A 14310-nucleotide genomic window follows, 5' to 3' on the forward strand; every position below is an offset into this window, starting at 1 on the left:
ATAAAAGAAATTAGAAATCAAACCAATGCAGATTAATCTTCCTACTTTGGGAGGTCGCATCCAAAAGGCTGCCATCTCCACTTTTGATACTCCATGTCTGTCCTGCCATTTTGTTGGCACCTGAATCCAGGATCAAGAAATGGGCAATCCTCCTTATAACTGAACCTTGGGTGGTCTTCGTCATAGACCCATCTACCATTAGAGTAATCACAAGCTTCCTTGATGACTGATCCATGTTTTGGGGTTGAACTGAAAGAGAGGTATCCAAGATGAAGGAGAGGTTGTATCTGGAAGACACCGCACGTGTCGAGGAAGACAAGGCCAGACAAGATGGCTAAGAAGATGGAGATGGAGATGAGCAGGAAGTGAGAGAAAATTGAGTCTCTTTTGAAGAACTGCAAGTTGTACAAGGAATTCCTGTGAAATGGATTTGTAAGACATAAGCATGTCCTTGAAAACAAAGCTCCCATCTGATAGAAATCACAGAGAGAGAGGAAGGGTTATGTCGGCAAGAGTAGTGGTTTGAGAGAGAGAGAGAGAGGGTGTTAACAATGAGTGGTTCCCATGGTAAGCCGTTAATTCCGTTGGTTGACTGCCTAATTTTAGGGTTGTTGGTTTCATTAAGAGCCAATTACATGTGCCTCCTGCTCATATATGGCCCCCACTAACCAGACTTGCAAAGCAAAAAAGCTCCGGACCTACAGCTAGAGCCTCAATTTCATGGTTATTTGTATGCACCGACCTACGTAGAAAATGTAGGATAAGTTGGACAATTGCATGATATTTCACAAATAGGTTTGTCAACCGCCAGGCCTAAGCAAGCCCATCTGGGTCCTGACTGGATCCAGTTTTGAGGTGCTGGTGCAGGGTCTGGGTCCAACTAGATCTGGCATGGACAGGACCAGATCTGTATTAGGGTTCGGTTAGCAAGAGCCAGGCTTGGTGGAACTCCCCATTTTAAATTTATCGTACATATAGAAACTTGGGTCTGCATTGAACCCAATCCTGGGTTCTATTGGATCTGATCTAGGTCAGTATCAAGTCTTAACAATGTAATTTCCCAACTTATCTGGATAAGTGAGTACCTAAAGAGATGCAGTTAGTGTGGAAAGATGCTTCAAAGAAAGAAATAATTATCCCTGGGGTCAGGGGTCCTAGCCTTGGAGTTTTACGCTGTTGGCACAACGACTGTAGGTATGGCAGGCTGAGCCAGTGTGACCACGTCTTCGTGCTGGGCACATTTTTTTTGGGTTATAAATTCAAAAAAAGAAAGAAATAATTATGGACCATCAGATTTTTTGGGATGGGACGGTTCATATCACCTACATATCTGCAACAGCAGCAAAGTTACTTTTAGCTGCTGAATAGTTCGCAATGCATGCAACTTGGAGGTCAAGTGAGCCCAAACTTGGCTTATGAAACCAAGTTAGGGGATAGAAACCATGTTCTCTGAATCCAAGATCCAATGGGATTTGCATATGATACCCGGGTAAATTGGATCCATATTAGAGCTTTCAATATGAGTTTTTTTTTTTGTGTTTTAAAAGTTTCCTCAAATGAGTTTTTTCGCCGACATTCTTGAAAAAGAAGTTTTTCCTATCCTAAACGTGTTAACTACGATTTAGATCTTGTTGCTGTTAGTGGAAAAGACCTTCTTACCCTTGGGTGAAGGATATTTGTCTTTCATTTAATGAATAAAAAGCAATTGGAGAACATGGATACAATCTTAAATGGAATCATATACATGACGAAATGGTAAACTTATTCATATAAAAACACAAAAAACGAAGGTCGTAGTAATAGGCAAAACAATCTTCTTTTTGTAGATCAAGTTGGGGGTAAAATGGCCACTAAATGGTAGATTTTTTTTAAGGCAAGCTGGGGTTAGGCAGACCCCACCAGTTACACAACATACCATTGGGTTTTGAACTTGCAACGTCCCAACACATGGTGACGTGCACTGACAGCTCCTACCAAACAAGCCTAATAGATTTATTCATATGAAAACTTAAAACCGAAGGTGGCAGTAACAGGTAAAACAATCTTCTTTTTGTATATTAATTTGGGGTAAAATGACCTTCTTAGAGCTCCGAAGGGCTCTCCTTATTTGGTAGGGGTGGCTTTGAACGTCACCAAGCTGAAGGGATGTCACTGTTGTGGTAAGTTTTTGTTTTTTTTTTCGACAGATAAAGCTGGGGTTAGGCAGACCCTACCAGTTATACAACCATATATCATTGAGATTCTAACAAGCGGAGCCCCTGTTGGTTGTGGACAAGTTATCTTTAATAACCTTCGGAGGCTGCCCTATCTGCTAATGATCTTTATGTGTCCCCCGCCCTAAGCTTGAAACTCCTCCTGCCGGGTTCAGTGTCTCTTGTCATAAGGTCGAAGTTGGGTATAGTCTCCGGTGGATAGAGAGAATCTCAAGGGTTTAAACAAGTTTTAGGATTCACAAGGAGTCTCATCATAAGGTCAAAGTTGGGTATACTATCCGATGGGTAGGGAGGATTTCAAGAGTTTTACCAACTGTAGACTTGCCAATGTGTGTAGTGGTGGGAGGGGGAGCATAGCCAAAAAAAAAAGAAAGCCTTATTTCTGATAACTTGATTAATCTTTTTTTGAGGGGGAGAGGATAACTTGGTTAATCTTTACTAAATGAAGGTGGAAAGGGATTGAATGAAAGAGCTGAATGGTTGGGTCACATTATGGGTTTTGGGTTCAATCCCACAGGAGTCAGTCATTATCTCCTAGCATGTCTATCAGAAAAAAAAAAACCAATGTCGGTGTTGAATAACTATGCAAAAGCTATGAGCTGTCACAAGGACACACCGCTAGGGTCTGTGTCCATGGGCACACGAATCAGATAGCAGACACGACCTTCCACATTCATACATTATTTTAATATACAACAACAACAACAACTACAACTACGCGTTCATCCCAAAACAATTGGGGTCAGCGATATGAACCAAAAAAGAAATTCATTTTGGGTCTTCATACATTATTTTAATATATATTTCATAATTTTTTGAATATTTTAATGAACATGTATTTTTATAATTAAAATACCAAAATTATAATTTTTTACTGTTTAAAAATAAAAATGGTATCCACTCACCCTATTTTCCAAAAAATTTACCAACTCGTGTCATGCGCTGTATCTTTGTGACACGCCGTATGGTTGTTCGAATCAAATAAAAGGTGATAACTAAGGTGCGGATCTAAAATTTTTCCGAGAAACAACTTTATGTAGACACATGCGACCTTCTTAATTCAAACATAACTAATGGAACCAAAAGATTGGCTTCGGAAAACGAAAAGGTTTGATGCTCCAGATTGTGAACCTGTGACTACATTATCCTTTACAAAAAAAAAATCAACCACCCTGTGAATAAAGTCCAAGTTGGTATAATGAATAAAAAAGATGGAATTTTCTGGTGTTTTAGCAGCAATATCACAGCAAATTATGCATGCCTTCCTGGATATTATCTTTATAGCTAGCAAAAGTGGATGAAAGGCACTTCAAGACAATGGAACAAATGGATACAAAGATACTAGTGAAGCATCTTCCATTGCAAGAAAACTAGAATTCAAACAAGCATACAATTGTGTGGTGGCGATGAAGGGGAGAGAAAGTAATTAGAAAAACGTTAAAAACAAGGGCCTGCTGTCTGCTATAGAGGTCTTTGAATGGTGAACTCAAAAATTACGCCTTCATGGTTTCCGATTTTCGATCTTGTTCCATGTACTTCACTCGCTTGCAAGCCATGCTGAATGGCCTCCTTGATCACCAATTCATCTAGGCTGTCCAAGAATTGGAAAAAAAGAAAAACAGAATTAGCATTTAACAGTGCATCCCCCAAAACTCTGATCTATCATTATGCATCTGTAATCTTCGCTCAAATTATGGATGCCTTTCAGATACCAAAATGCAAAGTTGTTCCAAATTGGCTATCAAAGAGAAGCATGACTAGTAATCCAGTCCTACATGACAAGGTCACTAAAATAAACATAGCCGGAGCAAATTGAAAGTAAATAATTCTCAATGGATTTTTGTTCATCCATTACATCTTGGCACGGGAGACGTAGGCCAGCAAGAATTTGCATCCCCCTTCCTTGAATAGGAGCAGCTGCGCAACTGTGTCAAAAAGTAAAGGAATGCTCGAATGCTGGAAGCTTATGTTCTTATTAAGGAAAAGAAAAACTGAGAAACACTTGTTAGTAACTTGAACCACAAAGAAGCAAGAAAAATATGATGGGATATAAATGTCAGCTCCAAGAATTAGATCAAATCCCCCTGGATGCCTCTCTAATATTTTCTTCAATTGATTCTCATTGCTCCATTCTAGTTTCTCAGCAACCAAATCTGCAGCCAATGGAAAGTCAAAACAGATGAACCTAGACCAGCATAGACACCAGCTATGTACTTGAATAATCAATGAACCATGAATTGAAGTTGCTCAGTCAGTCCATAAATAATCTTAAACGTAGACGAGGCACCATTAGAATAAAAAAAGGTTTGGTTTATATGCATAGGCTATCAAACTATACACCTTGAAGATGCTTTTACCCAGGGAATATGCATGAAAGAGCAATGCACCCATGCATAACAAAAATGCAACAAGGCCATCTGTTATTCTACATTGAGAGGGCAAAATAATCCATAGTCACCGATATTGCCAAAATATGGTGATGATATTATTACCATTCCAAGGTAGGTCGATAATATTGGTAAAATATCATGATATTCCAAAATGAAAATATTGTGATATTATCACGATGTTTTTTGCAATATTTTTTAAAAACTTCTATTTTTATTTATTTTAAGCTCACTTTTTCTATTTTTTGTTTATTTTGTATTTTAAAAAATTGTAAAACTTGGTTCTTTATATTTTTGCAAGAAAATAATAAAAAACTTAGTATTTTCTTATCTTTCTTAATATTATTTATATTTTTAACTTTCGAGATTTTCTTGAGAAAAACAAATTTTTCAAAATATCTCCGAGAAAAAGCCTTGGCGAGAAATTGCTGAGACTGATATAGGTGACTATGGAATAACATTTCACTCTTTTTTCCATGCATTTCATGCATGAAGTTTTATAGTTCACTATAGAAATTAACCTTAAATTAACACAAGAGAGAAACCACCTCAAGCAAAGGAGGTTGGAATTCATAGAAATTAACCTCATGCAGGTTTCAACTTCATTTAATGTTTGAGATGAAATCTCTCTTCTATGAACCTCTTATCTTCCTAATTGCATCCAGGATGCTTTTAATGGACATGACAATATCAAATTCAGAGAATATTGAATTTTAAAAGTTAAATTTCTCTCACCTCCACTACACACAGTTCCTGAAGAATACAGCTCTATGTTTTTCTTCAATACCTGAAAGAGGAACACCATTAAGTAACTTAAAAGAATGGAATATCCTAAAAATAAAGTTTAAAATGTCTTTGTCTAAAGATAGAAAATTGTGCCATTATAAATTGGTTAGTAGCATTTTAACCAATTAGGTTTATGATAAAACCTAGAAATCGATCCTTGATCCAATTTGAGTACCTCTACGAGATAGACCTCAACAGAAAACTGAAGAGTAACGGCAACATGTGATTGAGTTCAATGGTTCCTCATATAAAACTATTGACTCTGGAGGTATGGTAATATGGAGAACACAAAATCCCTTGTTTCAAAGAGAGGATAGTATTCACATTTCATTTGATGGTTAAAGGTGAATTGAAAGCTAAGCAGTGGTAATTTTAAAGATCCCTCGGGGGAAAATAGAGATTGTGAAAATGTCTTCAAATAGACAACATACACAAGAACACTAAGTTTTTAGTGAGAAACACGTACACAAAGGCATAATAAGAACACTTAGAACAAATGTACACAAAGGCACAACACATTCAGAAGATTACAAATGCACAAAGGCATAAAGAAGATTAGTCTTTATTGAAAAAGGGAGAGAACTTTGGATAAAAAGCTTCGGGATTACAAAGGGGGAAGACCCCTATTTATACACATATTGAACCCTTGGAGCGGCTCCACATATAGACATTGGAGAGGCCCAACGTCTATATGTGTGGGCCCCTCAATGGCTAAAAAGAAAAAAGAATAAAAGGAAAAAATAGAAAAATAAGAAAAAGAAAAGAGAAAATATGTGTGAGAAGGAAAAAACTATTTTACCCTTATAGGGTATTACAAAACTATATATTTAAGATCTCCTTTCTTAGAACCTTCCCCAATCAACTTCTTGGACTGACGATCCTGTATCCAACATTTATTTGATAAGAATTTGATATCACACCCCTGGTCCGATAGTTGAAAGACCAAAACCAAATTTAAATTTAACTTGAGAATGAATCCAACTTTAGGGATAAAAAAACCTTATTTTTCAAAAATTCCAATTCCTTTAATTTCAAGAGAAGCACCATCCACGATTGAGATAAAAGAAGGAGATAAATTATTTCTATATTCGAAAAGGGCAAAAAAATCAGAGTCATATGAAAAGAAGCACCCGAATATAAAAGCCAAGGAGTCTTACCGGGAGAAGAGAAGGTTGACATGGCGGCCCATAAATGGATCCCTTGAGAAGAGATTGAAGTACTTCCATGATTTGACTTAAAGACAATGCTCCATTGTGTAAATTTTTCTTGTGTTCCTGTATTGAGAAAGAGAAGAGAAAGAGAGAGGGAGAGAAAAGGGAGAGATCGACTTCGGCTGTCACGATTTCAGTTAAAGAAATCATGACCTAAACATATATTTAAGCTTACATTACACTATGGGTCGGGTCTGGTATATCCAGACCCGATAACTAAATACATCTTTACATACATGGACGGTGACATGGATCGGGTCAGATCCTGCACCTTTTTCACCCCCCCCCCCTCAAGTTGATCATGGTTTTGGACCATGAACAACTTGCTTTTAAGCATCCAAAAACGATCCTTGGTTAACCCTTTTGTAAATATGTCTGCAACCTGTCTTTCAGTACTGACAAACTCAGGTTCAATCTCTTTTTCTTCAACCTTCTGTCTCACAAAGTGTTGGTCGATCTCAATGTGTTTGGCACGGCTGTGATGTACTGAATTGAATGACATATTGATAGCACTTTGATTGTCACAGAGCAAGGTAGTGTGGGAGATCTTTTCTCCTACTTCAGTTAGAAGATGCCTGATCCATGTGACTTCGGCAGTGGCAGCAGCCATGGATCTATATTCAGCCTCAGTGCTTGATCTAGCGATAGCTTTTTGTTTTCTACTGCTCCAAAAGACTAAATTTCTTTCAATGAAGGCACAATATCATGATGTAGATCTTCTTTCGTCGGGATCTCCTGCCCAGTCTGCATCACAATATACAGTAATTTCGTGCTCGTTTTGGCCATGGGACTGTGGTAAATATATCAATCCATCCCCAATAGTCCTTTTCAGATATCTAAGGATCCTCTTGACCGCTTCCATATGTCCAGTACGTGGCGCATGCATAAATTGAGACACTTGATTGACTGAATAAACAATATCAGGTCTAGTGAATGTGAGATATTGTAACATTCCTATTATGCTGCGATACCTGGTGGGGTCATCACACATATCTCCATCATGAGCGCTAAGTTTTTGATGAAGTACACTCGGAGTTCCTAGAGGTTTGCAGTCTTTCATGCCTGCCTTGCTGAGAACATCTACGGTGTACTTGTGTTGAGTGAGTGTCAATCCATGAGCCTGGTTGTCAACTTCTACACCAAGGAAATAGCGTAGAACTCCAAGGTCTTTCATTTTGAACCTTTGACCTAATAAGTCTTTTATTTCTTGAATGTGGTCCGCAGAGTTTCCTGTGATGATAATATCATCGACATAAATTAATAATAGAGTGGTCACAGACTGGCTTTTAAAGATAAATAATGAGTGGTCCAGCATGGAACGTGAAAATCCATGTTTCTGAATCTCAGATGAGAAGCTATCAAACCAAGAGCGAGATGCTTGCTTCAGGCCGTAGATGGCTCTTTTTAACCTGCATACATGGGTTTTACAATTTTGTTCTTGATATCCAGGGGGTTGTTTCATGTATACCTCCTCTTTCAAATCCCCATGTAAGAATGCATTTTTTACATCAAGCTGACTCAACTTCCATCCATGTTCAACAGCCAGGGAAATGATAATTCGAATCGTTCCCATTCTTACAACCGGACTAAAGGTCTCATCATAGTCTTGCCCTGCTTCTTGAGTGAATCCTTTTGCTACAAGCCTTGCTTTATATCGTTCAATGGTTCTATCTGGCTTGTACTTGATTTTGTAGACCCATTTGCATCCGACAACATTTTTGTCAGGTGGTCTGGGAACAACTTCTCATGTTCCACATTCATGCAAGGCTTGCATTTCATCATTCATGGCTTCTACCCATTTCATAGAAGCTGATGCCTGATAATACATGATGGGCTCTTCATCCTTATTGATGGCAGTTAAAAACAATTGAAAATCCAAGGAGAAGTTGTTATAACTAACCCACCTGTCAATAGGATACTGTATGCGGTTTGATTTTCTGACTGTGAGGGTATGAGAAGGAGTAGGATTGGCGACTGAGACCTGATCTAAATGGCTTGATGTTGTCGGTCTCTGTCTGGAATAGACAATGCCTTTGTATCTGCCCGGTACTTCCTCTGCATTCTGTGACCCCGACGTCCCAGTGTTCTCAAAAACCTCTTCTTCTTGTTGCACGCAATCTGAGGAACATGTTTCATTGGAGCCAGCAAAAAGTTCTGAGCTTAGCCAAGGATGGTAAATTTCAGTTGACATACTCGTTGTGTTAGCTCCGTGATCAAAATTTTGTTCATCAAAGACAACATTTCAGTTGACTATGAAATAACATTTCACTCTTTTTTCCATGCATTTCATGCAAGAAGTTTTATAGTTCACTATAGAAATTAACCTTAAATTAACACAAGAGAGAAACCACCTCAAGCAAAGGAGGTTGGAATTCATAGAAATTAACCTCATGCAGGTTTCAACTTCATTTAATGTTTGAGATGAAATCTCTCTTCTATGAACCTCTTATCTTCCTAATTGCATCCAGGATGCTTTTAATGGACATGACAATATCAAATTCAGAGAATATTGAATTTTAAAAGTTAAATTTCTCTCACCTCCACTACACACAGTTCCTGAAGAATACAGCTCTATGTTTTTCTTCAATACCTGAAAGAGGAACACCATTAAGTAACTTAAAAGAATGGAATATCCTAAAAATAAAGTTTAAAATGTCTTTGTCTAAAGATAGAAAATTGTGCCATTATAAATTGGTTAGTAGCATTTTAACCAATTAGGTTTATGATAAAACCTAGAAATCGATCCTTGATCCAATTTGAGTACCTCTACGAGATAGACCTCAACAGAAAACTGAAGAGTAACGGCAACATGTGATTGAGTTCAATGGTTCCTCATATAAAACTATTGACTCTGGAGGTATGGTAATATGGAGAACACAAAATCCCTTGTTTCAAAGAGAGGATAGTATTCACATTTCATTTGATGGTTAAAGGTGAATTGAAAGCTAAGCAGTGGTAATTTTAAAGATCCCTCGGGGGAAAATAGAGATTGTGAAAATGTCTTCAAATAGACAACATACACAAGAACACTAAGTTTTTAGTGAGAAACACGTACACAAAGGCATAATAAGAACACTTAGAACAAATGTACACAAAGGCACAACACATTCAGAAGATTACAAATGCACAAAGGCATAAAGAAGATTAGTCTTTATTGAAAAAGGGAGAGAACTTTGGATAAAAAGCTTCGGGATTACAAAGGGGGAAGACCCCTATTTATACACATATTGAACCCTTGGAGCGGCTCCACATATAGACATTGGAGAGGCCCAACGTCTATATGTGTGGGCCCCTCAATGGCTAAAAAGAAAAAAGAATAAAAGGAAAAAATAGAAAAATAAGAAAAAGAAAAGAGAAAATATGTGTGAGAAGGAAAAAACTATTTTACCCTTATAGGGTATTACAAAACTATATATTTAAGATCTCCTTTCTTAGAACCTTCCCCAATCAACTTCTTGGACTGACGATCCTGTATCCAACATTTATTTGATAAGAATTTGATATCACACCCCTGGTCCGATAGTTGAAAGACCAAAACCAAATTTAAATTTAACTTGAGAATGAATCCAACTTTAGGGATAAAAAAACCTTATTTTTCAAAAATTCCAATTCCTTTAATTTCAAGAGAAGCACCATCCACGATTGAGATAAAAGAAGGAGATAAATTATTTCTATATTCGAAAAGGGCAAAAAAATCAGAGTCATATGAAAAGAAGCACCCGAATATAAAAGCCAAGGAGTCTTACCGGGAGAAGAGAAGGTTGACATGGCGGCCCATAAATGGATCCCTTGAGAAGAGATTGAAGTACTTCCATGATTTGACTTAAAGACAATGCTCCATTGTGTAAATTTTTCTTGTGTTCCTGTATTGAGAAAGAGAAGAGAAAGAGAGAGGGAGAGAAAAGGGAGAGATCGACTTCGGCTGTCACGATTTCAGTTAAAGAAATCATGACCTAAACATATATTTAAGCTTACATTACACTATGGGTCGGGTCTGGTATATCCAGACCCGATAACTAAATACATCTTTACATACATGGACGGTGACATGGATCGGGTCAGATCCTGCACCTTTTTCACCCCCCCCCCCCCTCAAGTTGATCATGGTTTTGGACCATGAACAACTTGCTTTTAAGCATCCAAAAACGATCCTTGGTTAACCCTTTTGTAAATATGTCTGCAACCTGTCTTTCAGTACTGACAAACTCAGGTTCAATCTCTTTTTCTTCAACCTTCTGTCTCACAAAGTGTTGGTCGATCTCAATGTGTTTGGCACGGCTGTGATGTACTGAATTGAATGACATATTGATAGCACTTTGATTGTCACAGAGCAAGGTAGTGTGGGAGATCTTTTCTCCTACTTCAGTTAGAAGATGCCTGATCCATGTGACTTCGGCAGTGGCAGCAGCCATGGATCTATATTCAGCCTCAGTGCTTGATCTAGCGATAGCTTTTTGTTTTCTACTGCTCCAAGAGACTAAATTTCTTTCAATGAAGGCACAATATCATGATGTAGATCTTCTTTCGTCGGGATCTCCTGCCCAGTCTGCATCACAATATACAGTAATTTCGTGCTCGTTTTGGCCATGGGACTGTGGTAAATATATCAATCCATCCCCAATAGTCCCTTTCAGATATCTAAGGATCCTCTTGACCGCTTCCATATGTCCAGTACGTGGCGCATGCATAAATTGAGACACTTGATTGACTGAATAAACAATATCAGGTCTAGTGAATGTGAGATATTGTAACATTCCTATTATGCTGCGATACCTGGTGGGGTCATCACACATATCTCCATCATGAGCGCTAAGTTTTTGATGAAGTACACTCGGAGTTCCTAGAGGTTTGCAGTCTTTCATGCCTGCCTTGCTGAGAACATCTACGGTGTACTTGTGTTGAGTGAGTGTCAATCCATGAGCCTGGTTGTCAACTTCTACACCAAGGAAATAGCGTAGAACTCCAAGGTCTTTCATTTTGAACCTTTGACCTAATAAGTCTTTTATTTCTTGAATGTGGTCCGCAGAGTTTCCTGTGATGATAATATCATCGACATAAATTAATAATAGAGTGGTCACAGACTGGCTTTTAAAGATAAATAATGAGTGGTCCAGCATGGAACGTGAAAATCCATGTTTCTGAATCTCAGATGAGAAGCTATCAAACCAAGAGCGAGATGCTTGCTTCAGGCCGTAGATGGCTCTTTTTAACCTGCATACATGGGTTTTACAATTTTGTTCTTGATATCCAGGGGGTTGTTTCATGTATACCTCATCTTTCAAATCCCCATGTAAGAATGCATTTTTTACATCAAGCTGACTCAACTTCCATCCATGTTCAACAGCCAGGGAAATGATAATTCGAATCGTTCCCATTCTTACAACCGGACTAAAGGTCTCATCATAGTCTTGCCCTGCTTCTTGAGTGAATCCTTTTGCTACAAGCCTTGCTTTATATCGTTCAATGGTTCTATCTGGCTTGTACTTGATTTTGTAGACCCATTTGCATCCGACAACATTTTTGTCAGGTGGTCTGGGAACAACTTCTCATGTTCCACATTCATGCAAGGCTTGCATTTCATCATTCATGGCTTCTACCCATTTCATAGAAGCTGATGCCTGATAATACATGATGGGCTCTTCATCCTTATTGATGGCAGTTAAAAACAATTGAAAATCCAAGGAGAAGTTGTTATAACTAACCCACCTGTCAATAGGATACTGTATGCGGTTTGATTTTCTGACTGTGAGGGTATGAGAAGGAGTAGGATTGGCGACTGAGACCTGATCTAAATGGCTTGATGTTGTCGGTCTCTGTCTGGAATAGACAATGCCTTTGTATCTGCCCGGTACTTCCTCTGCATTCTGTGACCCCGACGTCCCAGTGTTCTCAAAAACCTCTTCTTCTTGTTGCACGCAATATGAGGAACATGTTTCATTGGAGCCAGCAAAAAGTTCTGAGCTTAGCCAAGGATGGTAGATTTCAGTTGACATACTCGTTGTGTTGGCTCCGTGATCAAAATTTTGTTCATCAAAGACAACATTTCTTGAGGTTCTGATACGTTTGTTGGTGGGATCATAACACTTATATCCTTTGTAGTCATCTGCATATCCCACAAATCTGCACTTTTGGGCTTTGTCTTGAAACTTGTTTCTCAGGGACTGATCGATATGCACATAGCAAACACATCCAAAAACACGCAGATCATAATAACTAGGATAAGTTCCAAAAAGACTGATAAGGAGACTTATTTTCCAGAATAACCATAGGCAGTCTGTTTATCACATGCACGGCAGAATGAAAGGCTTCTGTCCATAAGTTGATGAGAAGATTGCTATCATGAAGCATACTCATGGCACTTTCAACGATATGCCTGTGTTTTCGTTCAACAATTCCATTTTATTGAGGAGTGTGAGGACAGGACACCCTTCTTCCTCTTCCATTACTTTGAAGAAAAGAGATAAAATCACGGGATGAGAATTCCCCACCTCCATCACATTAGAAAAATTGAATGGACTCAGAAAAATGATTTTTGACAAGGGAAAGAAAATTTTGAAACAAAGAGAAGACTTCCGACTTATTTTTTATGAAATATATCCAAGTGCATCGAGTATAGCTATCAACAAAGATTATATAGTATTTGCTCCCAGATCCAGAGGCAACTGGGGTTGGTCCCCATACATCAGAACAGATTATCTCAAAAGGTTTTGAAGCTCTCTTATTAATGGAATGAAAAGGCAATACATGACTCTTGCAGGAAAGACAACTGGAACATTTGTGACTGTTCTCATCCCTATTTAGACTTTCTTTTGGAATGAGATTATTAGATACAAGTTTCTCAATGAAATGACCCCCATAATGTCCTAATCGACTATGCCATAAGAATGACTTATTACATTCAGAAATACTAAAAACATTAGCAGAAGAGGATGAACACGACTCTAATGAAGGCTCTGAATTCAGGTGGACAGGGCGGACAGCATGACAAGGAGCTTCTTCAAAGACATACATATTGCCTCGTCTCTTTCCTTCAACGAATGTTTCCCTCGTGCGAAGGTCCTTGACCTGCACAGAGAAGGGAGTGAATTCAACTGAAGCATTATTATCATCAATAAGTTTGGAAACAGAGACAATATTTTTCTTAATGTCAGGAGCATGAAGAACGTCAGAAAGAGTAAGAGTGGAATGTGACATGGGAATGACGGTTTTTCCAACATGAGAAACAGGATGGTGGGATCCATCTCCAGTGACAATCTTACTTTTTCCAAAATAAGGAATGGGATTAGAAATCTTACCTGCATCACCTGTTACATGAGTCGTTGCCCCTGAGTCGACAAACCAGGTGCCTTCATCGCACTGCTTCAATTTCAACTCTGACAAGGCAGATATCAACAGATCTTTAATCTCTCCACTGCTTGAGAACTTCCTTTTGTTTTCTGTCTGTGGACCCTTTCCTTTATTCTCTGGATTATGCCAACAATTCGCCTTGATATGCCCCTTTTTATTACAAAGGAAGCAGGTAGGAATGGATCTTGACCCCTGCGCATGAGCTAACATATTTGGAGTGGGAAGCAAACCACGCCCTCCATGTCCACTTCGCCCTTGTCCTCCTCGTCCGCGTCCTCTACCATAAGACACCCCTGTGGCAAAAACTTCTTGAGAATTTGTGTGAACGTGGGATTCCTCAGAGAACCCTTTCAGAGTCATCTCATA

At 38.5% G+C, this 14310-nt stretch overlaps 1 protein-coding gene across 2 annotated transcripts in view; it reads right to left on the minus strand.

Moving 5' to 3' along the window:
- Window positions 1-3490: 3490 nt before the first annotated feature.
- LOC149819695 (protein N-terminal and lysine N-methyltransferase EFM7-like) overlaps window positions 3491-14310 on the minus strand; it is a 28088-nt gene continuing 17268 nt past the window's right edge. Inside the window, exons 5-8 of one of the 2 annotated variants that reach the window (XM_089982952.1) lie at window positions 5336-5387; window positions 4265-4366; window positions 4069-4177; window positions 3491-3804 (exon numbers count right to left, since the gene is read on the minus strand). In XM_089982952.1, the coding sequence (XP_089839078.1) occupies window positions 3675-3804; window positions 4069-4177; window positions 4265-4366; window positions 5336-5387 (393 nt within the window). In that variant the 3' untranslated portion in view covers window positions 3491-3674. Of the gene's footprint in view, window positions 3805-4068; window positions 4178-4264; window positions 4367-5335; window positions 5388-9135; window positions 9188-14310 lie in introns of both variants that reach the window. The other variant, XM_089982951.1, reaches the window with a different exon arrangement.

Source organism: Nuphar pumila, chromosome 12 (genome assembly GCF_984573655.1).
Source record: "Nuphar pumila chromosome 12, dmNupPumi1.hap1.1, whole genome shotgun sequence".
NCBI classification, from domain to species: Eukaryota; Viridiplantae; Streptophyta; class Magnoliopsida; order Nymphaeales; family Nymphaeaceae; genus Nuphar; species Nuphar pumila.